Consider the following 23620-nt stretch of genomic DNA (forward strand, 5'->3'; position numbering starts at 1 on the left):
GTCTAAAAAAAAAAAAAAAAAAAAAAGATTAAGATCTTTCTCCACCTTGATTCTTTCTAGCCTTAACCACTCTACTTCTACATTTTTCTTTGCAAGGATTTTTGGGAACCCTTCTCCCAATACAAAACACAGTTGGTTTATTCTCTCTTTTCAGTTCCAAATTCACACGAAAAATCCGTTTTCTGGACAGCCTGGGGGAGCTGGCGCAACTCATATCCCTGGATCAAGTCCACATCCCTGAAGCTGTCAGACAGTGAGTTTCACACTTAAGGATAAAGCTTTGGGGGTGGGATGTGTAAAGCCAATCCCTACTTTTTTAATGCCTTGGGGGACATACAAAAGAATGAAAAGACAGAGGCCCTGCTTTCGGGTGCTTTAATATATATGGGGAAACTGCACACACCCAGAGAAGAAATGAAGGACACTATTGCATCCAACAAGAATAAATGAAGGAAAAACCTATATATATAAGTGCAGAGGCAATAAGGAATAAAGGAATAATCACAGTGCAGAGGAGATTCCGACTGGCCCTAGAAATTAGGAAGAGATGTGTTGGAAGTGAACAGATGATATCCAGTGGGGCAGAGGGTATTAGGGAGCAAAAGTGCTAAATGATGACTCAACCCAATCATCTAGCTCTTCCAGTTCACCTGGCTTGTCTCCCCAAACCAGAAAGTAAAACCCAAGTCCTGCCCCTGAACCTCTTCTCTCCTCTCATCTCCCCTCCCTCTCCTAGGCTGGACCGGGATCTCCATGGCTCAGGAGGCACCTAACACAGGACTGGATAAAAGGCCTTAGAACCAGTTAGTGATCTGCCTACACCCGAATCCCTCAAACATCTGAGCTGTTTTGTAAATCATCTTATCCCCAATCTCAGTACCACTGGATCTTCACTTCTCAGGGGGATTTTGTCCTTTGCATGACCCTGCCTTCAGCAGGGCTTTGAGACTGGGAAGCTGGTCTGCTGGGTGACTTTCATTCCAGTTGTTGGGGCGGAAGGCTGAATGTAGGGTCATTTTGTATGGGATATGCAGAGCTCTGGGGTTGTTTTGTTTTTTGAGACGGAGTCCGGCTCTGTGGCCAAGCTGGAGTGCAGTGACGCCATCTCAGCTCACTGCAACCTCTGTCTCCTGGTTCGAGCCATTCTTCTGCCTCAGCATCCGGAGTAGCTGAGACTACAGGCACACACCACGCCCAACTAATTTTTTTGTATTTTTAGTACAGACAGGGTTTCACCTTGTTGGCCAGGATGGTCTTGATCTCTTGACCTCGTGATCTGTCCGCCTCAGCCTCCCAAAGTGCAGAGATTACAGGTGTGAGCCACTGCGCCCGGCCAGAGCTCTGGGTTTTAATTCTACTTTAGCTGTAGAACCTTGGGCAAATCATCTTTTTGGGTTCCTCATTTTCCTCCTCTCTAAGTGGAGGGGCTGTGATCTTTCCACCTTGGATGGAAGAGGCTTACCTGACAGCCAGCCTGCCTGCTGGGAGCCAGGAGAGTCAGCTCATTAAATCTTGAAGAACCCCTGTATGCCCTTTTTCCTTCTAAGTCATGTCTGCTGCCTGTGAGCCTGGGAAGGAGTGCTTTCAAAACCTGTATTTTGCGCTCTTTAGTAAATTTAGAACTGTAGAGACTAATAAACTGCGATGAGACATTTAAGCTCTACTCCAAAGAAGTGAACGACTCTTTCACCACCCCTTGCATCCCAAACCTTCTTTCGGTTCTGGCAGAGTTCTTGCCGCAGAGATTCCTTAGGAGCACCCCGCGCGGTGCGCGGGCGCCTGCGCGTCGAACCCCACCCCCTTCCCCGCGGGCCTCGGTTCAAACGACCCAGTGGGTCTAGAGCGGAAGGGAGGGAGCGAAGGTAGGAGGCAGGGCCTGCCTCAGTGGCCTCCCTCCCAACCCCAAGAGCCCAGCCCTATGGTCCCCGCCGCCGGCGCGCTGCTGTGGGTCCTGCTGCTGAGTCTGGGTCCCCGGGCGGCGGGGGCCCAAGGCCTGACCCAGACTCCGACCGCAATGCAGAGGATCAGTTTACGCTCTGCGGGCCCCAGGACCCGCAGCTACCGGAGCACCGCCCGGCCTGTTCTTCCCCGGAAGACGAGGATAATCCTAGAGGACGATAATGATGCCATGGCCGACGCCGACCGCCTGGCTGGACCGGCGGCTGCAGAGCTCTTGGCCGCCACGGTGTCCACCGGCTTTAGCCGGTCGTCCACCATTAACGAGGAGGATGGGTCTTCGGAAGAGGGGGTTGTGATTAATGCCGGAAAGGATAACACCAGCAGAGAGCTTCCCAGTGTGACTCCCAGTACAGCGGGGAGTTCCAGCACGAGGTTTATAGCCAATAGTCAGGAGCCTGAAATCAGGATGACTTCAAGCCTGCCGCACTCCCCCGGGAGGTCTACTGAGGACCCGCCAGGCTCGGAGGCCACCCTGAGCCAGTGGTCCACACCCGGGTCTACCCCGAGCCGGTGGCCGTCACCCTCATCTACAGCCATGCCACCTCCTGAGGATCTGCGACTGGTGCTGATGCCCTGGGGCCCGTGGCACTGCCACTGCAAGTCGGGCACCATGAGCCGGAGCCGGTCTGGGAAGCTGCACGGCCTTTCCGGGCGCCTTCGAGTTGGGGCGCTGAGCCAACTCCGCACGGAGCACAAGCCTTGCACCTACCAACAATGTCCCTGCAACCGACTTCGGGAAGAGTGCCCCCTGGACACAAGTCTCTGTACTGACACCAACTGTGCCTCTCAGAGCACCACCAGTACCAGGGCCACCACTACCCCCTTCCCCACCATCCACCTCAGAAGCAGTCCCAGCCTGCCACCCACCAGCCCCTGCCCAGCCCTGGCTTTTTGGAAACAGGTCAGGATTGGCCTGGAGGATATTTGGAATAGCCTCTCTTCAGTGTTCACAGAGATGCAACCAGTAAGTGTTTGGTTATAAGCCAGAGTCTTTGATGAGGGATCTGAAAAGTCCTGATATCTAAAACCCAGTTGCTAAGCCAGCCAGTGTTGCTTACATGAACTGTTACTGACTTACCTGGTTATTGATTCATAACATGCATTGGTTATTCACAATGTTAGCCATTGATTCCACCTTTTTTTTTTTTTTTTTTTGAAACGGAGTCTTGCTCTGTCGCCCAGGCTGGAGTGCAGTGGCCGGATCTCAGCTCACTGCAAGCTCCGCCTCTAGGGTTTACGCCATTCTCCTGCCTCAGCCTCCCGAGTAGCTGGGATTACAGGCGCCCGCCACCTCGCCCGGCTAGTTTTCTGTATTTTTTTAGTAGAGACGGGGTTTCACCGTGTTCGCCAGGATGGTCTCGATCTCCTGACCTCGTCATCCGCCCGTCTCAGCCTTCCAAAGTGCTGGGATTACAGGCTTGAGCCACCACACCCAGCTGATTCCACCTATTATTTATTGAGCAACTACTGGTTGGTCATTAGGTAAAATGTCTTACTGCTCATTAGGTGATTATTGACCAAATAGTTAATAGTTAAGATTGGAAATACTTTTTTTTTTTTTTTAAGACAGAGTTTCACTCTTATTGCCAAGGCTGGAGTGCAATGGCATGATCTTGGCTCACTGCAACCTCTGCCTCCCAGGTTCAAGCAATTCTCCTGCCTCAGCCTCTTGAGTAGCTGGGATTATAGGCACTCACCCACTACCACACCCAGCTAATTTTGTTTTTGTTTAGTAGAGATGGGGTTTTACCATGTTGGCCAGGCTGGTCTAGAACTCCTGACTTCAAGTGATCCACCTGCCTCGGCCTCCCAAAATGCTGGGATTATAGGCATGAGCCACTGAGCCTAGCCCTGGAAATTCTTTCTTTTTTTTACAAAGTCTCGCTATATTGCCCAGGATGGTCTTGAACTCCTGGGCTCAAGCAATTCTCCTGCCTCAGCCTTCCAAAGTGCTGGGATTACAGGCATGAGCTACTGTGCCCCTGGCCATAAGACTTTTTTTTTTCTTTTTTTTTTTTTTTTTTTTTTTTGAGACGGAGTCTCGCTCTGTCGCCCAGGCTGGAGTGCAGTGGCCGGATCTCAGCTCACTGCAAGCTCCGCCTCCCGGGTTCACGCCATTCTCCGGCCTCAGCCTCCCGAGTAGCTGGGACTACAGGCGCCCACCACCTCGCCCGGCTAGTTTTTTGTATTTCTTAATAGAGACAGGGTTTCACCGTGTTAGCCAGGATGGTCTCGATCTCCTGACCTCGTGATCCGCCCGTCTCGGCCTCCCAAAGTGCTGGGATTACAGGCTTGAGCCACCGCGCCCGGCAAGACTTTTTTTTTTCAAGACAGGGTCTCACTCTCATCACTCAGGCTGGAGTGTGGTGGTGCAATCACAACTCACTGCAGCCTCCATCTTCTGAGCTCACGCAATCCTCCCACTTTAGCCTGCTGAGTAGCTGCGACTACAGACATGTACCACGCCTGGCTAACAAGATCTCACTATGTTGCCCAGGCTGGTCTCCAACTCCTGAGCTCAAGGGATCTGCCCACCTTGGCCTTCCAGAATTCTGGGATTACAGACATGAACCACCATGCCCAGCCCATAAAGACTTTTTGATGCACAGATAATTAACAGATATGGAGGATCTTAATCAATTAATAGTTTTGACCTAATACAGCTTAATAGCAACAACTGCCAAAATTTGAGGTCTTACTATGTGCACTTTACCTGAATCGATCTTCACACCCTATGAGGTATTATTATCCCCGCTTTTCAGATGAAGAAATTGAGGTTTACAAAGCTAGTAAGTGGCAGAGCCATGAGATTTAAATCAGGTTTGACACCAGTGCCAACCCTCTTCACCACTACCATCTGGGAGAACTGTCCTTCCGGGACAAGGAAGGATAGTCCTCTGCTTTACCCAGAATTACCAAAGGTTCTGATTGACTTGATAAGGTTTCAATTGATACGGATGATAGGACTTTGAGGAGGGAAAGGTGATAAACAAAGCATATGCTTGGTCATTTTGCTTGTTTCTGTTTTTCTCCTTGTGTGTCCAGTACCATTATTGCATACAAAAATAAGTAAAGGGTGGGCAATAGGGTTGAGGGAATATGGGTTTGTGGGAGGGGGAGATGAAGCAAGGAAGGGAAAGAATATAGATGTGGTTGTAATTTCCCTTTTTCTCTATTTTTTTTCCTTACCCAGATAGACAGAAACCGGAGGTAATGGCCACTTCATCCACATGAGGAGATATCAGCATCTCAACCTCTCATGCCCTTTCAATCCTAGCACCCACTAGATATTTTCAGAACAGAAAAACAAAACTGGAAAATACATTGTTTGGTCTTGTGTTTCTTTACAGAGGTACCTGAGGGAGGAGAGACATAAATCTCTTCATCACTAAGACTGAACTGTGTAACTAGCAGCCTCTGGCTTATTCCCTACTCCCTGTCCCTCAGGATAAAATGTTGATATTGCTCATTTTCCTCATTTCCAACATTGTTTTAAAACAACTACTTCTTTTACAGGCTTGAAAAATCTCAAATAAACGCTAAGAAAAGGGAGTAGGAAGAACAAGGAGTTGAGCCCTTGAAAGATGACATTGGTCTTCTTGCCTTCATAATACTTGGCCCTCTCTCCTCAGAAGGGCAATGTTGGTACAAAATTCCATCTTGGCCACTTTGGAGGAGTTATCTTCATTAGCCACATCCATCCTTTAATCCAACACACACCTGCAGTGATTACTGTGCAACTATTTTGCTTAAATTTTTTTATTTGAAAAATGTATTTAAAAGTCCAACAACTTTTTAATATAAATTATGACTCTCAAACCCATTCCCATCACTTTATTAGTGATGGTAGCATACATATTAGAGAAGGTAGCTAAAGGCAAGAGAGCACCAAAGGAAAAAGACTGTGTCCAAAGAACAGGTATTAAATGGGGCTGAAGATTATGGTAACCAGAGATTTCCAGGAGTCTCTAATCTTTCTACCCTATCCTGTTAACCCTTTAGATCTCTAGTATAACACTCAGGCTACTGAGGTATTTTAGGGCAACAAGTTGGGTTACTTTCAGAGCAACCAGCTTGACTGGAACTGAGAGTAAATTGGGAATGTAGGACCAATCTTAGACCCTGAAAAATGGCAGAAAATACATGGAAATTAAAAAAAAAAAAAATAGAACCTCAGTCACTGCTCTGTAGGTATAAGCAAACTGAATGGGTGGTGGAATTGGCAGAATGGATACCAGTTCCTACCTTCCTGACCCCACTACCATAGAACAGGATGTTTCCTGTTGCAAATCGAATGAGACCCCAGCCTTGTCTCACAGCAGGCAGGAGCTCATCTGTCTTGTTCTGCCTTCCTAATTACCCTGGAAGGGCCAGAACAAAGAACACCTGAGAATACTGAAAGTGCCTAAAGACCCCTGCTCCTACGTTGTTTTCCCATCTAAAGCAGACTCTTCAGCTGGGGGAGGGGGGGCAGTGGGACCTGGTCTTCAGACAAAACTCCCTGAGTCTAATGTGTGTCTGGTTCTAGGACTAGGGCACAGAAATAGAGCTTAAAATTTGGGGAGGATAAGGAGTGTATCTACTGCTTCTCTCTCCCCCATCCTCAATCCTACCATACCCTGTTCATATCTACACTGCAGGAACCACTTCTCCAGAGGGCGAGAATGGAGGAGCATGGGACCTGTCCATCACAGCAACACGCGAGCACAAGCAAAACACTGAATAAAGAATTGTTTGGAGATTATGTGCAGCCCTGCTGAGCCTCATTTATACGAGCTCCTAGTTCATCCATGGCTCGGGCTTAAGATGAGTAACATGATGAGGGTAGCGTGCCAAGCAGAAATCACTTCAGAGAAAAATATCTTGACTTTAGAGCTGTGGTTCTCAAATGGAGGCGATTTTGCCCCCTAGGAGAAATTTGGCAATGTATAGAGACATTTTTGGTTGTCATAACTAGGGTGGGCCAGGGATGCTGCCAAATATCCTGTAATGCACAAAACAGGAAACAGGTATCCTTTACCAAGAACACTTCAGCCCAAAATGTCAAAGGCATCTCGGTTGTGAAACCTTGTTCTAGAGCCTCTCCCCGCTCCCGTGCTGTGAGGATCTTAAGACTCCTAAACTCACAGATGATTGTTTTCAACCTGTTTATCTCACCATCCTCAATGATCAGAAGTTCACCTTGAGATGGACTTACTCCTAGTTCTGCTGCATTCTGGGTTTCTCTCCAGACCCCTCTTCCTCCTCTCACCTGGGCCACCAGGGAGGTTGGCAGAGGGCAGGAAAAATGCCCCAAGACTTAAATGGAATGTCATCAGGTGAAAAGCTATCTCTTACCTTAACTCTTATTCGGTGGGAAACAAGGTTCCTAATAGGGATAGAGTTAAGGGTGGAGGCAACAGCAGGATGGGGATAATTAAGAGAACCTGAATTAAATTTTTAATATTTTAAAAGAGGAAAGTTGCTGGGAAGCTGGTAAACAGAAACAGAGGATTGATTAGAGGCCTAACTAGAGAGAGACACTGGTATTAGCAGAGAGATATTGAGGGGCTGTGAGCCTAAGGTTTGAAATCTAAAGAGTGGAAAAGGGAGTAGTCACCCCCACCAGCCCGTTTGACATCTGCTTTAGTTCATTCCAGGAGGAAGAATGGCAGGGAGGTAGGGAGCTTCTCAGCAAAGCCAGCTTCAGCTTTGATAATTTCACCCACCTACCCCATTTAAGGAGTTCCAGGTTAAGAGTTTAAAAACAGGTGGCACCCAGACCATCATTCAGGAGACAGGAACTCATTCCAGGTTCCTAGAGAACTCCTATCTCAGATCTGAGGGTGTCCAGGGCTTCAGCTGAGCTCCTCTGGCTAACCAGTAGTCACTTGGTCAGTCCTGCTGCCTTGACCCCATCTCCAGGAGGGGCTATAGCCAGAGGGAGTAGAGGGAGTCCAGCCCCCAAGTCTTGTGAGGCACTGTTAGGCAGATAGGGAAAAGAGGGGTCCTTAGATCACTGGTTCAAGGAGGGATCTGGTAGGGGCAGCATTTCTTCTGGGCTGGAAACAGAATGGGGGTTCCAAGATGGCAGAACCTGAAATTAAAAACAAAAAAATTTTTTTCTTAAAGAAGATTAGCCTCAAAGAAAACCAAGGCTTTAGGAAGAAGGCACTACCTAGTGCAGACTTTAAGCTGTTTCCACAGTGTGTTCTTTACTTCTATCTGCACAACACCCTCTCAGTCTTTCTATATCCTACGCTTTTTTTTTTTTTTTTGAGACAATCTCGCTGTGTTGCCCAGGCTGGAGTGCAGTGGCACGATCTAGGCTCACTGCAACCTCCACCTCCCGAGTTCAAGTGATTCTCCTGCCTCAGCTGCCTGAGTAACTAGGATTACAGGCGTGTGCCATCATGCCTGGCTAATTTTTGTACTTTTAGTAGACACAGGGTTTCACCATGTTGGCCAGGCTGGTCTCGAACTCCTGACCTCAAGTCATCCGCTGACCTCGGCCTCCCAAAGTGCTGGGATTATAGGCGTTAGCCACCATGCCCAGCTTAGATCCCACATTCTTGAATCTTCCCTTCTAATTCCTCCCTATCTCCCATTCTTTTTTTTTTTATTTTTTGAGATAGAGTCTCACTCTATCACACAGGCTGGAGTGCAGTGGCGCGATCTCAGCTCACTGTAACCTCCACCTCCCGGGTTCAAGTGATTCTCATGCCTCAGCCTCCCAGGGAGATGGGACTATAAGAGCATGCCACTGTGCCCGGCTAATTTTTGTATTTTTTGGTAGAGACGGGGTTTTGCCTCATTGGCCAGGCTGGTCTTGAACTCCTAGCCTCAAGTGATCCACCCACCTCAGCCTCCCAAAGTGCTGGGATTACAGGCATGAGCCACCACGCCTGGCCACACCTTTCTTTCTTGCATGAGATCAGGGTTCTGAGTCAGGGTATCAGGTTGTGTTGTTATGGGGGCTGAGGTGTAGGGTGGGTTTCTCTAATCACTCACCGTTCCATTATTGGAGCTATAAGCCCCTAGAATTGCTCCATGGCCTATCTCGGTTTCCCTTGGATCTCATCTGCTCCTGAACTGCACCTGTCTGTGAAAAAACAGATGTGAGACACCTTCCTAAGTCTTCATATCCTACAGTAAGAACTCTACTTTGTGCCCTCCAAGGAAAAGGTTGATGCCATCTCCTTGACAATAGCAGCCGTCTACTAACCGCCATTCCTCCTAGGGGAGTCTCAATGCCTCTTTTCACACTGGCCTTCATGAGGATGAGGTAAAATGGGTCTTTTACTAATATTCCCTCGCAATGGATTCTCCCCTATATACCTGAGTTTCAGGATCTGGGAATAGACTATCTTTAGACCCATTTCCCTTATTTTGGGAACAGAAATGCATCTTAGACATTGTTTAGGATGACGGTGCTCAGCTTTTTTCCTGTCCCAACACTCCTAAATATATGATTTACGGCGGGGCGCGGTGGCTCACGCCTGTAATCCCAGCACTTTGGGAGGCCGAGACGGGCGGATCATGAGGTCAGGAGATCGAGACCATCCTAACACGGTGAAACCCCGTCTCTACCAAAAATACAAAAATCAGCCAGGTGCGGTGGCGGGCGCCTGTAGTCCCAGCTACACGGGAGGCTGAGGTAGGAGAATGGCGTGAACCCAGGAGGCGGAGCTTGCAGTGAGCTGAGATCCGGCCACTGCACTCCAGCCTGGGCGACAGAGCGAGACTCCGTCTCAAAAAAAAAAAAAAATAAATAAATATATATATGATTTACTCTGACACTGAGATAGCAGCTCTTAATTAGGAGAAGGGAGGATTATAAGCTTTTTGGAAAAAGCCCTCCAACTATTAAGATATATATGCCCCCTACCCCAGTGAAGAACAATCTGCTAAGTTGTAAAGATGAGAGAACCTAGGCCCAGACACCTAAAATGCCAGGTCTCAGGTTTCCACAACTTGTGACCAGGACTAGAATCCCAGGTTTTTACTTCCCCATTGAGTATTTTCATATGTCCCTAGCTTGAACTTTCAAAAAGAAGGAACGGTTATAGACCTCACCCCCATATCAACCTCTCCCCATTTCCTTGTTACCATGGCAAGTCCATCTCCGGCCCCCATCTCCCCAGAGCCAATGTGAGTCAGGTGGACAAAATTCATTGGTTCCCCAATCATGGTCCGGTCAATCCGTCTTCTCTTCTTCTTCTGCTTGGAGAAGATAAGGAGTCATGTCTTAAGGCCCCTCCTCCAGTCAGAGTGGAGGAAAGGAAAAGAGTCTTCAAAACCACTAAAAAGCTAAGGGCCTGGTGGGAAGAGGGGATGTGGCATTGTAACAGGGAAACCACTAGGGCATGAAAGGCAAAGCTGGAACAACAAAAGCACACAGAAGACATGAACCAGAGTAGTGAGGGCAGTGGCCTGTAGAGTGAACACCGGACGAAGAAAGGACACGTCAAAGTCACCTCTGACTGATGACGAAATAATGGGGAAAACTGACAGGTATGCAGCTCCACCTACAAACCCCGCCCAGCTCAGAATGGACAGGAACAGGAGGTAATAGCTAGGACTATTCACTTCTTCCATCACCCAATGCCCTTTATTCCACATATACAGCTGCTTGACTATAGAAGCTCCTGACACAGAGGGAGGCAAGAAGTGTGCTTTTTAGATGGCAGATCCTAGATGGTGTGGCTACCTCACAGCACATGGTAATTGACTGCTCTTTGGGTTAGGATGGGGGTGGGGAGACTCACCGGCTGGGGTTTCTCTACCACACAGCAGCCCAGTTTGTGCCAAAATTCACTCATGTTCCCTGATGGTTCCAGCTTCACTCCTCTGAGGCCCCAAAGGGCTCTTGCTCTGGTGTTTGGACAACCCACTCCTCACTCTCCCCAGATATAACAACACCCTGGGTTCACTCAGCTGGATGGGTCCAGAGAAAGTAGAATCCCTGGAACCCTTAACTGAGCAGTGAAGGTCAGTGTCTCAGAGCCTGAGAGATGAACAGGACCAGAGAGAGAGGTGGGCAGGCAGGCACAAGGTTATGTCTTCCTCAGACTCGGAACCCTGGATTAGAAGAAAGTAAAAAGAAAGAGAAATGAGAAATCTCCCCCTCCCCCAATCCTTGAGAAACCTCCTGATGAGCCTATATCTTCTCAGTCCTCCCTGAGGGGCCCGAGACCTGTACACCAACACTCGTTCCCAAACACTACAAACCTCAGTTTGACTCTTAAGATAACGGAACAGAACCAAAAGGCCACCAAGGGGTTAAGGAGCAGTGGCTGGTGGTACCAAGGGAGAGGAAGGGGGCTAGAAGCACTTAGAGTTAAAAGGATGGGCGAGGACCAAAGGACAGTGGCAGAAATTAGCAAAGTTTGGGGTGCTAGAAGCTCCAGCTCCCTTCTCTCTGAGTTTAGGGCAGAAGGGGAGGGGCATTTAAGTGACTCTGAAGAGGAAATAGTGGTTTTTTGTTCTCACAAACAAGGTCTCCACCCTGTCCCTGCCTTTTTTCTTACCTTGCCCTGAATGCTAGAGTTTCTTTAAGAACAGGGGAGCCCTGGACCACTGAGGTCCTAGGAGACTAACTGACAGGTTGGCCCTCAGGAAAGACTTTCTACAATGAGAAATGTTCTCCCCCTCTGCTGCCCTGTTCCTCCTGATTTCCCTCCAGTGAAATCCAATCCCTCCCAGAAGCCAGTTAGCAGTTCCTTTATTACCTGACCTTGAGATCCTTCCTGAAGGCTGTGTACATTCTGTTTATCTGTGTCCTGTATCACTGCACTCCTGTGTGTACACCTCTGTTTGCACATGTGTGGCATGGCCATATCTCCACGTGTGTCCAGTACAGATCATCTGTGTACAGGTTGTGGGTACATGTGCCAGGTATCTTCTGTCCCATGAGGAATATTTTCCCCACCGTCCACATGTCCTATCTGCCACTCTGCTCTGCCTCACACCCTATAGGGCCCAGGCTCCCCTCCAGCTGTGACCTGTTCTCCCCTCCCTCCTCACCAATTCCATCCTCAAGCTTCGTCAGTCAACCAGACACAACGAACTTTCCAATAGTACTAGTGTCCAGGGAAGAACTTCCTCCCTTCTCACTACTGCCAGCCAGGGTAGGACACATCTGGGTTTCTTCTTAGACTCAGTTGCATTTCCCCAGTCCTATAGTACAGACAACCTCAAAGATTCCAAAAAGGGGAGTTTCATAAATACGACACTTTAACATGAACAGGAATCTCCCTTTCTTCCAGGCCAGGAACACTGATGCTTTGGCACCCCAGACTGATTTAAAAACAAGAGATAGGCCGGGCGTGGTGGCTCACGCCTATAATCCCAGCACTTTGGGAGGCCAAGGCGGGCGGATCACCTGAGGTCAGGAGTTTGAGACCAGCATGGCCAACATGGTGAAACCTCATCTCTGCTAAAAATACAAAAGATTAGCTGGGTGTGGTGGCGCATGCATGTAATCCCAGCTACTTGGGAGGCTGAGGCAGGAGAATCGCTTGAACCGGAGGTTGCAGTGAGCCAAGATTGCGACATTGCACTCCAGCCTGGGCAACAAGAGCGAAACTCCACCTCAAAAAAACAAAACAAAACAAAAAAACAAGATAGCAGGGTGTTAGTAGCATGCGCCTGTCATCCCAGGTACTGGGGAGGCTGAGGCAGGAGGATCACTTGAGCCCAAGAGTTGGAGGCTACAGTGAGCCATGTTTGCACCACTGCACTCCAGCCTGGGTGACAGGGCAAGACCCTGTCTGAAATACAAAAAAAAAAAAAAAAAAAAAACACACACATACACACATAAAGAGAGGTTTTTTAACAGCCTTGAGATGAGATCACACAAACACTCAAATGCAGCGTCTAGGGGAAGAGAGAACCCAGGAGGCTAGGCTTTCTCTTACTTCCCTTCTCACCACTGGAAGGGAGGAGTAACCAGAAGGAGCGGAAGCTAAAACACAGCTGTCCAGAGAGGAGAGCTGTGGTCAGTGGGACATCAGTGAGTCAGTCATAGGGTTTATCCTGATGGTGGTGGTGGCAGGTGGTAAGGGTTGGGGGAAAATGAAGAATTAGAGGAAACCCCCAACACCAGCAGGCAGGCTGTACTGCGACTGGACTCTCCCTCAACATCTCCTGCCCTGCTCAAAGCTGAGGGACAGAGGTGGATAGTGCTGGGAGCGAAGAGGAGAAGAGAGGGGGAGGAGGAGAGAGGGAAAGGGGCAGTGCAGAGAACAAGGCCATTTCTGTTTCTTTTCCAGGGACCTGACCAGAGCTGGGTGGAGGGAAAGTGTGTGTGTGGGACTTGGCATGAAATGACCAATGATGACGAGATGTGACCAGGAAATTCCATTCCCTAGGACATTAGGGTCTCTGAAACTTGAGGGTGGGGTCAGAGTGTGAAGACAGGTCAGGGTGAATGTGATGGTAGCACAGGGAAGGGGGGATGGGAACAAAGCCAAAAAAGGAAGTAAGAGCCACTGGCGGCCACTCTTCTTTAAAGCAGCCAGAAGAGAGTGCGTTGAGGAAAAATGAAGTCCTGAGCTGGTCAGCCCAGGCGGAAGAGCCACCGAATCCAACCCCACAGTGGGTAGGGAAGGGGCTGAGAAATCAACAGGAGGGATGAGGATTAGACCGCAAAAGGCCACGTCCTTGGTGCTCAGAACTCGGCCTCTCTGAGTTCCAAATGGCAAGAGTGAAATATGGAACCGGGAGAGCCACCCCCCACCCCCACCAAGATCACACTAGGACTTGAGGGTCTCAAAGCTGTTGGGAGGTGAGCAGAAGGGTTAGGAAAGAGGTGCCAGGGAGGAAGGATGTACAGGCTAGTTCTCTGGTCCCATTCGGGCCCCAAACCGGTTCACCCGGTCCCACCGCCTCTGGCCCTAAGGCCTCCAACCCGCGGCCTGACAAGCCCTCACATGAAGCAGCTGGAGAGAAAGAAAGAATCGAGAGAATGGAATGGGCAATTCTGGCTAGAAGCCCGGGGCAGCAGCTGGTCCCTGTGTGGAGACCCCTAGACATGGAGGGCTGCGGAGGGGCTCTGGAGAAGTGGAGTGGACTCCATATTTCAGCCAAGTGACAGGCCCAGCCCCAACCTTCCCCTTCCCCAGGAAAGGTCTTCTGGGGGCTTAAGAGAAAAGAGGGCTAGGCCCTAAGCCTCCCCTCCCCAAATATATTCAATCACTCAGATTCCATATCTGTCTCCCCCCACTACCCAACTCTACCCAGAAGTTCTCTGCTCTTCCCAACCCTTAACCGGATTGGGACCTCCCTGGGAATCTTTCGGACCCTCTCCTTCCCACCCCCACCCCAACATTCCAGTTCCTTCTTTTCCTTCTACTCTTCAGCGGCCTCAGCCTGCGCACCCCAGGAGGGTGGATGAGGACGGCCACCCCGGGCGCGCACCCCGTTCCCAACGCCCCAGCATCTCTGCAGCCCAAGACATCCGCCTTCCCCACACCCCGCATCCGGTGTGTCTCCGCCTGGCCCTGCCGGCGCGGCGGGCGGGCCGGGGGATCAACTGCACGGCCTCACCTGCTCTTCTCCGGTATCCAGACGTTCAGCTACAGCTGGCGGGGGTGAGGGGCTCTGCTCCGTGGCCGCCAGTGTGGGCTTCCCGGGCTAGCTCTGCGGCCCGGTGGGGGAGCCCAGGACGAGCCGGCAGAGGTGGGGCCGGCTGAGGGCGGAAGCGGCGGCGACGCGATTACGAAACCCGTCCGGCTCGGAGCCGAGCGCACAGCTCCCCTCTGGACTGCGGAGGCACTGCACTGTGCGAGGCGTGGGAGGGTGCCTCTGCAGCCCCCCAAGGCCGCCGCCCCTGAGGGGAGAACCGGAGAATGCGGACACCTAGATGAGGGCCTAGTACCCAAGCTGGGGCCCCCGAAATCTCACGTTCCCTTTGCGCGCCAGGCATTTCGGGGCAAAACGAAGCGGAGCCCCCCAAACCCCGAGACCTAACCAAGTTCAGAGATTCGCAGAAGCACGCCCCCCCACCCCAAATCTCTTCTGTGCTCTACCCAAAATGGAATAGAACTAGGTTTATTTACCCATTGTGAGGGTAGAGAGGCGAGTCGGGAGGATCAGGGATTGGGAGAACGGGTGGAAAAATATGATTCTTAAAAATACCTTGTAACCTGAAGTCCTTAAATTGTAGAAGAGAGGAACACTACTTTCCATTGTAGTCTAGAGTTAAGATTTCAAGTTCATAAATTAGAGGACCTAAAATTAGAGGACAATTAACTGCTCATTCATTGCGCCCCTAGTCAGCACGGGGATGCTGGAGGAGATCGGGAATAATAGCGCAGACCAATGAGCCTACGGAGACGCTTTAATCGTCTCTTTCCCTCAAGTGTTCTGGAACCTATCATTTGAATTAGCCGAGTCAGGCAGGAGGGGGCGGGGAAATCCTTCCGCCCTTCTTAGGAGGGGCTGCATTGCAGGGGGAGAGCTAACTGACAGACTCAGTCACTGAAGAGGGAAAAGGAGTGAGAAGACAAAGCCGTCAAAGCCCCAACAGCTTTGTATTTCTCCAGCCCGGCACAGATCCCGGAGCCCCCGAGGCACTCCCTCCATCTTTGGAACACGCCAGTAATTGATTGATAACAGGTAAACCAAACTGAGGGAGGGGGGCAGGGGGCTGCAAAGATAGAAGAGCGGCTGCTTATGGTTAGATTGAAAGACCCCACATAAGGTGGGGGACAGCTGAAGAGGAGAGAAGGGGGCGCTATGAACAATGGGTAGTTATTTCTTCACAGCATCCATGCCTTGTTACCTTGTACAGACCATTAATTTCTAACAATTTACATGTAGTTATTTCTCAGCACCTACCTCCTTATTTCAAATATCCTTTTTCTGTAATTTATTGTCCTGTGTATTTAATATATTCAGTCTACTTATCTTCCTTTTCAAACCATAATTTGTTCTACCAGCTATTTGATGAATCTTTAGTCCTACTGTATCTCTCTGCCCTCTACTTCCCTATACTTGCAATTTTTTTTCCGTAGTGTTCTATGTTTCTCTGTAGGAGGGAGTTTGGGAGGGGGTTATATGGGATAATGTTTAGTGTAATCCTGACCTTTCTTTGGACAATCTCTTTCACTCCACCTCAAATCTTTGCTCCAAAGAAAGAGGCAGCCTGGGGTAGGAAGGGTGGGGGCCTCTGTGTTGGAGAACTGCCTGATTCCATAGTGAAATCAGTATAGCCCACAGGAGCTAGCTATGGGGACAGATTCTGGAAAAGAATGATTATTTGCAGCTCAGTGGAATTGGTGGGGGAATGCTAATAGGAAAATCCAAGCTCTGACTGAGGCACACATTATGAGATGCCAGAGAGCTTCCGCTCCCCTCTACCACCACCACCACCTTGTCTTTCCCCCTTCCCCATGGTGGCAGCATGACACAGCAAGGCCCTGTTGAGTAGGCCTTGGATGCCCACAAAGGGTCTGGACAAAGGATATTTGGGTGTGTCTGTGTGCCTCCGAGAGAGGTGTATCTTTCTAATCTATATATTTGCTAATCATGTATCTCTAAGAACAGAGTGATAATTAGAAATTGCCTTTGCCTCAAATACCTGGATAATTTAAAATGAAGGTTAGTGGGAAGCATTTATTGAACATATGTTGTGGTACAAGGCACTGTCGAAACCCTTTAAGTAAATGATACCGTTTAACATAACGATAGATGTAAAGATAGATGAAGTAGGGGTGGAGAGCATTTGTGGAGGGGAAGGGGAAGCTAGCCAAAAAAGGAACCTTTTGCAAAATTTGGAGTATTTGATAATTAAATCCATACTGTATTAAATCAAAAATGTCATTACTATTTACATTAGTGAATAGTATTTTAACTTCAATTTTCTGTGTAGTCTTAGTTTTATGTTCTTGACTTGATTTTAATGCCACATATGCTTGCATGCATGTCTTTCTTGAATATATTTTGTACCCTGTGTACATGTCTCTGGGTCAATGACATAGAGATTTTAGGCCTTTTGAGTTAATGTTTCATAAAATTTCCTTTAGCTTTTTAAATTGCAAGATAGCTCTACCAAACACTCAGGGACTATTTGAGCAGTTTTTTATACATAGTCTGGTTGTAAGAAAAGGAGTCAGTTTGTCAAAGAGCTTTTTCTTTTTCTCAGATTCTAGCTTGCTCCCTACTGCCCTTTGCTTTTCCCCATTCAGATCACAATTATAGGAACAATCACCTAACCTACGGAATATCTATTCTTCAGCAACTAAGAATTATTTTAAGTTTTGGGAATACTGGTATAGGTTTATATAAAACTGTTGTCAACTATCCATGTACAACACAAAAAGGGATCAGACTGGGAATTATGAGACCTGGATTCTATAGAAACTGGCTGGAAGTCTTCCCATTAATTTCTAAGATGTCTTCTAGTTTTAAAATTCTGTGATTTCTCCTCCCATGATTCTTTTTTTTTTTTTTAGTTGGAGTCTTGCTCTGTCGCCCAGGCTGGAGTGCATTGGTGCGATCTTGGCTCACTGCAACCTCTGCCTCCCGGGTTCAAGCGATTCTCCTGCCTCAGCCCTCCGAGTAGCTGGGATTACAGGCACCTGCCACCGTGCCCAGCTAATTTTTGTATTTTTAGTAGAGACGGGGTTTCACTATCTTGGCCAGGCTGGTCTTGAACTCCTGACCTTGTGATCCACCCACCTCGGCCTCCCAAAGTGCTGCGATTACAGGTGTGTGCCATTGCACCCAGCCCCATGATTCTATTTTTCAAAGAGCCTATAATGTGCCTTGCATTATACTAAGCTCGTTCTGGAGAAGACTTGTCAGGGAGGAGAGAGAAAACAACCCAGCTAGCTGGGGAAATAACTAGTAACAGTAAGAATCCCTGTAGCCACAAGTCCGTAACAGTACTGACTCCTAGGGTATGCTTCTTAGGATCTCTATAGTCCCAGATTTAAGCAGGGGGAGGTTGGTTAATGGATACAACCATTTTTTTTTTTAGCTGTCTTTCTGTGCACATCTCAGCAAAGTACTATGGAGATTATCAGAGTTGAATATCATAGGATGATGACCTCACCTTTCCAACATGCTCCCCCACCCTGCTCCAATCCCTGCATCACCCTCCTTCTAAGCAGCTTCTCTGCTGAGTAATGCTCAGTTCCCAGGGTTTATTTTGGAACTTTAAGAAGAAAAAGAACAACGCAGAATTCACTTTTAACATTAAAAACATCCTAGCCTACCCACTCACCATTCCTGAAGCCCCCACACTCTCACACATCACTGTGTTCTAGATTAACACTTTCTTTTTCTGCTTTGGTACAGTCATTTCACACTATACTGGAACATTTTGGAACCATTTAAGGCCATCACTTAGGAGTCTCTGACCTGGTAAGACCCAATAGGGTGTGTTGGAGAAAGGCCTTTTGAAACTTGGGGTTGTTTTTGGAGGCGGTAGAATGTTCTTTCTGCTGCTTTGGGAACATTTCAACTAATGCTTTTTTTTTTTTTTTTTTTTTTTTTGTGACGGAGTCTTGCTCTTTCACCCAGGCTGCAGTGCAGTGGTGCTATCTCAGCTCACTGCAAGCTCCGCCTCCCGGGTTCACATAATTCTCCTGCCTCAGCCTCCCGAGTAGCTGGGACTACAGGCACCCCGCCACCACGCCCGGCTAATTTTTTTTATTTTTAGTAGAGATGGGGTTTCACCGCGTTAGCCAGGATGGTCTTGATCTCCTGACCTCGTGATCCGCCCGCCTCGGCCTCCCAAAGTGCTGGGATTACAGGCGTGAGCCACCGTACCCAGCCACAACTAATGTTTCTTGACCCTTGGCTAGTAAGTAGCAGGATGGAGGCTGTAGGCAGCTGTAATAGTCATATAAATCAGGCACGGCTCGGGTAGAATGAGTAGAGAAAGTGATAGATCCATTAATGCACAGAAGAGTATCTGATTCTGTTAAGAGACCTTCTTCCAATTTGAACTTTACTTTAAATCCAAATGGATTTCCAATCCATTTGCTCTCATTATCATCAGTATACTCCAGCATTGGGATCAGAGAAAAGAGACCCCTATTACAGCATAGAAAAGTTACTTATTTATTATTACTTTTTTTTGAGATGGAGCTTCACTCTTGTTGCCCAGGCTGGAGTGCAATGGCGAGATCTTGCCTCGCTGCAACCTCCGTCTCCCAGGTTCAAGCAATTTTCCTGCCTCAGCCTCCCAAATAACTGGGATGACAGGCATGCGCCACTTCACCTGGCTAATTTTGTATTTTTAATAGAGACAGGATTTCACCATGTTGGTTGGGCTGGTCTTGAACTTCTCACCTCGTGATCTGCCTGCCTCTGCTTCCCAAAGTGCTAGGATTATAGGCGTGAGCCACTGCGCCTGGCCAGGAAAGTTCTTCTAGCACCTGGGTTTTGTTCTGAAGGAGAGTAGGCTAGAGAGAAATGGATTGTTAAGGCTTACCTGTGGGCTAATATATGGGAATGGCAAGGTATTAAATAGTGAGGGAAAGTTAATCAGCAGCCTTGAATGTCTTTGTGTAGAAAGCCCAGCACTCGTGTACAGAGAAGGTAGACTGGTTTTTATCCTTGGGGAATCTCCTAGGTATGGGGACAGATTCTGGAAAAGAATGATTATTTGCAGCTCAGTGGAATTGGTGGGGGAATGCTAATAGGAAAATCCAAGCTCTGACTGAGGCACACATTATGAGATGCCAGAGAGCTTCCGCTCCCCTCTACCACCACCTTGTCCTTCCCCCTTCCCTGTAGTGGCAGCATGACACAGCAAGGCCCTGTTGAGTAGGCCTTGGATGCCCACAAAGGGTCTGGACAAAGGATATTTGGGTGTGTCTGTGTGGCTCCAAGAGATGTATCTTTCTAATCTATATATTTGCTAATCATGTATCTCTAAGAACAGAGTGATAATTAGAAATTGCCTTTGCCTCAAATACCTGGATAATTTAAAATGAAGGATAGTGGGAAGCATTTATTGAACATATATTGTGGTACAAGGCACTGTCGAAACCATTTAAGTAAATGATACCATTTAAGATAATAATAGATGTAAAAATAGATGAAGTAGGGGTGGAGAGCATTTGTGGAGGGGAAGGGGAAGCTAGCCAAAAAAGGAACCTTTTGCAAAATTTGGAGTATTTGATAATTAAATTTATACATTAAATCAAAAATGTCATTACTATTTACATTAGTGAATAGCACTTTAACTTCAATTTTCTGTGTAGTCTTACTTTATGTTCTTGACTTGATTTTAATGCCACATATGCTTGCATGCATGTCTTTCTTGAATATATTTTGTACCCTGTGTACATGTCTCTGGGTCAATGACATAGAGATTTTAGGCCTTTTGAGTTAATGTTTCATAAAATTTCCTTTAGCTTTTTAAATTGCAAGATAGCTCTACCAAACACTCAGGGACTGTTTGAGCAGTTTTTTATACATAGTCTGGTTGTAAGAAAAGGAGTCAGTTTGTCAAAGAGCTTTTTCTTTTTCTCAGATTCTAGCTTGCTCTCTACTGCCCTTTGCGTTTCCCCATTCAGAAAGCAATAACACCATCCCTATACATAAAATACAGTAACAGTGATCTATAATCCCAAACTGATGGAGTTAGGTAAAACTCTACAGGGTGTTGGGGGAGATGCTAGAGGAAATAGAGTAGATGAAGCTGAGTAAGTTTAAGGAAGTTATCTGGAAGAGGTGAGTTTATAGTAGGGTTTAGAAGGCAAGAAGGAAAACAGAAAGCAGAAAAGTCATGGAAGGCCTTTTCACACATACTATGAGCTATTAAACCAAAGTCAGGAGGAGGAAGTCAAGTATTTTTAAGTATAATAGGAGTTTGGGCTAGGGGAATGGGGATTCCTCTGTAGACGTGGAGGTTTTTTTTGTTTTTGAGACAGGGTCTCACTCTATTCCCCAGGCTGGAGTGCAGTGGCACAATCTCAGCCCACTGGAACCTCTGCTTCCTAGGCTCAAGTGATTCTCCCACTCAGCCTCCCAAGTAGCTGGGACTACAGGCGTGCACCACCAGGCCCGGCTAATTTTCTGTATTTTTTGTAGACGGAGTTTCACCATGTTGCCCAGGCAGGTCTGGAACTCCTGGTCTCAAGCCATCTGCCTGCCTTAGCCTCCCAAAGTGCTGGGAATACAGGTGTGAGCCACTGAGCTCTTGAATGGAGTCCTGAAATGTGGAAAGTTTTTTTTTTTTTTTTTTGACAGAATCTTGCTCTGTTGCTCAGGTTGGAAGGCTCACTGCAACCTCACCCTGCTGAATTCCAGCAATTCTTGTGCCTCAGCCTCCCTAGTAGCTGGAACTACAGGCATGAGCCACCATGCCTGGCTAATTTTTTGTATTTTTAGTAGAGGCAGGGTTTCCCCATGTTGGACAGGCTGGTCTTGAACTCCTGGCCTCAAGTGATCCACCCACTCTGCCTCCCAAAGTTCTGAGATCACAGGCACGAGCCACCACACCTGGCTAAAACATGGAAAGTATTTTAAGGTGGAGAATGGAGAGAGTGAGGCAAGACAGGAATGAGCATAACTCTAACAGAGGCTATACCACCGCTGGGAAGAATGGGCTAGGTTTTGGAAGGCCTTGAAAATCAGACCCAAGATCAATTTGATGCAATAGATGGTGAATAAGTCATTCCAAATGGGAAGAAGTTTAGAAAATAGTAGAAATTCATAATAAAGGGTTTCTGAAGCTTGTCCAAGGGAACTTGGATTATCTCCAGAGGTAATTGGGGATGTTGAGCTTCTTTTTCTTTCCTCCCCAAATTCCTTTTTACTGGTGGGCTTGGAAGATATACAATTTTCTAAAAAGAAATTCCTTTTTACCAGTATGTGGAGTATCTAAGCAAGGAAAGGCCATGGGCCACAAAGAAGTTGCTGTAGCATGAAAACTGACAAGTGGTTTCTTTCTAGGAAGCTATGAGGGACCCTGTGAGTAGCCAGTACAGCTCCTTTCTTTTCTGGAGGATGCCCATCCCAGAACTGGATCTGTCGGAGCTGGAAGGCCTGGGTCTGTCAGATACAGCCACCTACAAGATAAAAGACAGCAGCGTTGGCAAAATGATCGGGCCAGCAACTGCAGCAGACCAGGAGAAAAACCCTGAAGGTGATGGCCTCCTTGAGTACAGCACCTTCAACTTCTGGAGAGCTCCCATTGCCAGCATCCACTCCTTCGAACTGGACTTGCTCTAAGGCCAAGACTTCTCTCTCCCACCACCTTGCCCTCATTGTCTTCCCTCTCAAGCCCCTTCCTTTCCACTCCTTTCCCATTTTAATCTTCTCTCTCTATTGTGTTGGTGGTGCTGATGAATCTGCCAGAGTTGAGTTCTATGTATTTATTTATCTGTCTACTCCATTTCTCTCAAAAGCCCTCAAGTCACAAAGTAAATGGTTCAAGCAGTGGAGTACTGGGTCACAGGGATTCCTCCTTCCCCCCCAAATATTAACTCCAGAAACTAGGCCTGATTGGGGACACCTGAAAGTAGTATAGTAGTGCAAAATGGAAGACTGATTTTTGACTGTATTTTAATCAGCTTCAGAGATTCTTTAAACTTTCCTAATTTCCTGCTCTAGGCCAGTAAATACAAATATTTCTTCAAGGGGTGATGAAAACCTCGGAAGTTTTAATCTGAAGTTATCTGCTATGAAAGGCTAAAGTGATTAAGTCTCATGCTTTTTTTTTTTTTTGATCCTGCTCTTTCTTATATTCTTTTTCTTCCTCAGAGAAATCAGGAAGGTAGTTGGAGGTATAAAACAGGAGGAAATATTATGGAAAATGAAAATAGGGAAAATAACTGAATCATTTTAGAAGCAGCTAATTTCTTTTCTCAAGAGTATCCCTTCTTCAACCCTACCCACTTTACAACTTTGCTCCGGTGGGTTGAAAACTCTAGCTAAAGAAAGTTATCAAATCTTAATATGCATTCCTACTATTATTATAGTTTTTAAGGTTTCAATACAATCTTCTGAACGGCGTAAGTCCTTAGTATTTTAGCCTTACCTCCTGCATTTGCAATATGTAAAACTAATCAGTGGGCACAGTTCAGCTACATTGAGACCCTGAAATGAACAATTACATTCTGACTCTGCATCTTGTCCCCAATCCTTCCAAAATTGTTGTTGCTGATTTGTGCTGCCATTTAACTCATTTATTTAATAAAAACATTCAATCCCAGGACTGGAGTCTAGTTTTCTCTCTCTTCACAAGGGAAGCCATGGAAATCTGAGAAATTAGCCTTGCTTTCACACTCAGCTTATACATCTTTTTATTTTTTATTTTTTGAGACAGGGTCCTGCTCTGTCACCCAGGTTGCAATCACTGCTCACTGCAACCTCCACCCACCGGGGTCAAGGGGGCCTCCCACCTCAGCCTCCCAAGCAGCTGGGATTACAGGGGCCTGCCACCAGGCCCGGCTAATTTTTGTATTTTTCATAGAGATGGGGTTTCACCATATTGCCAGGCTGGTCTCGAACTCCTGACCTCAGGTGATCTGCCCGCCTTAGCCTCCCAAAGTGCTGGGATTTACAGGCTTGAGCCACTGAGCCCGGCCTCATTTTATCTTTCTATAATAATATTCAACTTAGAGGAAGAATGATTTGAATAGCATTTAGACATTAAATGGTGAACGTCGCATTGAACAGATGAATAATGAAAGGGCAAAATCAACTTAAAATTAGA

The 23620-nt window shown here is 47.4% G+C and overlaps 4 protein-coding genes across 7 annotated transcripts in view; 3 read left to right on the forward strand and 1 right to left on the reverse strand.

Moving 5' to 3' along the window:
• The window catches only part of BNIPL (BCL2 interacting protein like), a 13043-nt gene extending 11373 nt beyond the window's left edge, over positions 1-1670 (forward strand). The window contains exons 9-10 of the mRNA XM_025391383.1: positions 155-253; positions 737-1670. Of these exons, the coding sequence (XP_025247168.1) occupies positions 155-253; positions 737-773 (136 nt within the window). The 3' untranslated portion in view covers positions 774-1670. The remainder of the gene's footprint in view (positions 1-154; positions 254-736) is intronic.
• Positions 1666-6111, forward strand: C1H1orf56 (chromosome 1 C1orf56 homolog). Its single transcript, XM_025391408.1, has 2 exons — positions 1666-2923; positions 5153-6111. Exons 1-2 carry the CDS (start codon positions 1919-1921, stop codon positions 5171-5173), a joined length of 1026 nt encoding a protein of 341 aa, XP_025247193.1. The 5' UTR covers positions 1666-1918; the 3' UTR covers positions 5174-6111.
• CDC42SE1 (CDC42 small effector 1) lies at positions 5287-14690 on the reverse strand. 3 transcript variants are annotated; one of them, XM_025391452.1, is made up of 6 exons: positions 14488-14690; positions 11670-11805; positions 10707-11019; positions 10048-10158; positions 8950-9040; positions 5689-8035 (listed from the first exon to the last, which is right to left on the reverse strand). In XM_025391452.1, exons 3-5 carry the CDS (start codon positions 10758-10760, stop codon positions 8966-8968), a joined length of 240 nt encoding a protein of 79 aa, XP_025247237.1. In that variant the 5' UTR covers positions 10761-11019; positions 11670-11805; positions 14488-14690; the 3' UTR covers positions 5689-8035; positions 8950-8965. The 3 variants fall into 3 exon arrangements, with proteins under 3 accessions (XP_025247246.1, XP_025247237.1, XP_025247229.1); XM_025391444.1 differs by lacking the exon at positions 11670-11805 and having other exon boundaries at positions 14488-14661; XM_025391461.1 differs by lacking the exons at positions 11670-11805; positions 14488-14690 and having other exon boundaries at positions 5287-8035; positions 10707-11546.
• MLLT11 (MLLT11, transcription factor 7 cofactor) lies at positions 11901-23119 on the forward strand. 2 transcript variants are annotated; one of them, XM_025391420.1, is made up of 2 exons: positions 11901-15558; positions 21856-23119. In XM_025391420.1, the coding sequence occupies exon 2, from the start codon at positions 21862-21864 to the stop codon at positions 22132-22134; it is 273 nt and encodes a 90-aa protein (XP_025247205.1). In that variant the 5' UTR covers positions 11901-15558; positions 21856-21861; the 3' UTR covers positions 22135-23119. The 2 variants fall into 2 exon arrangements, with proteins under 2 accessions (XP_025247205.1, XP_025247214.1); XM_025391429.1 differs by having other exon boundaries at positions 15248-15558; positions 21860-23119.
• Positions 23120-23620: the final 501 nt, after the last annotated feature.

Source organism: Theropithecus gelada, chromosome 1 (assembly GCF_003255815.1).
Source record: "Theropithecus gelada isolate Dixy chromosome 1, Tgel_1.0, whole genome shotgun sequence".
NCBI lineage: Eukaryota > Metazoa > Chordata > Mammalia > Primates > Cercopithecidae > Theropithecus > Theropithecus gelada.

Bases quoted from the DNA above. Each gene is read 5' to 3' on its own strand.
- C1H1orf56 (XM_025391408.1), top strand. From the start codon at position 1,919: ATGGTCCCCGCCGCCGGCGCGCTGCTGTGGGTCCTGCTGCTGAGTCTG. The intron at 2,924-5,152 runs GTAAGTGTTTGG...TTCCTTACCCAG, and splicing joins TGTTCACAGAGATGCAACCA to ATAGACAGAAACCGGAGGTA.
- CDC42SE1 (XM_025391461.1), bottom strand. From the start codon at position 10,760: ATGAGTGAATTTTGGCACAAACTGGGCTGCTGTGTGGTAGAGAAACCC. The intron at 10,159-10,706 runs GTGAGTCTCCCC...TTCTCCAAGCAG, and splicing joins TGGTAGAGAAACCCCAGCCG to AAGAAGAAGAGAAGACGGAT. The intron at 9,041-10,047 runs GTAACAAGGAAA...GTTTTTTCACAG, and splicing joins CCGGAGATGGACTTGCCATG to ACAGGTGCAGTTCAGGAGCA.
- MLLT11 (XM_025391420.1), top strand. From the start codon at position 21,862: ATGAGGGACCCTGTGAGTAGCCAGTACAGCTCCTTTCTTTTCTGGAGG.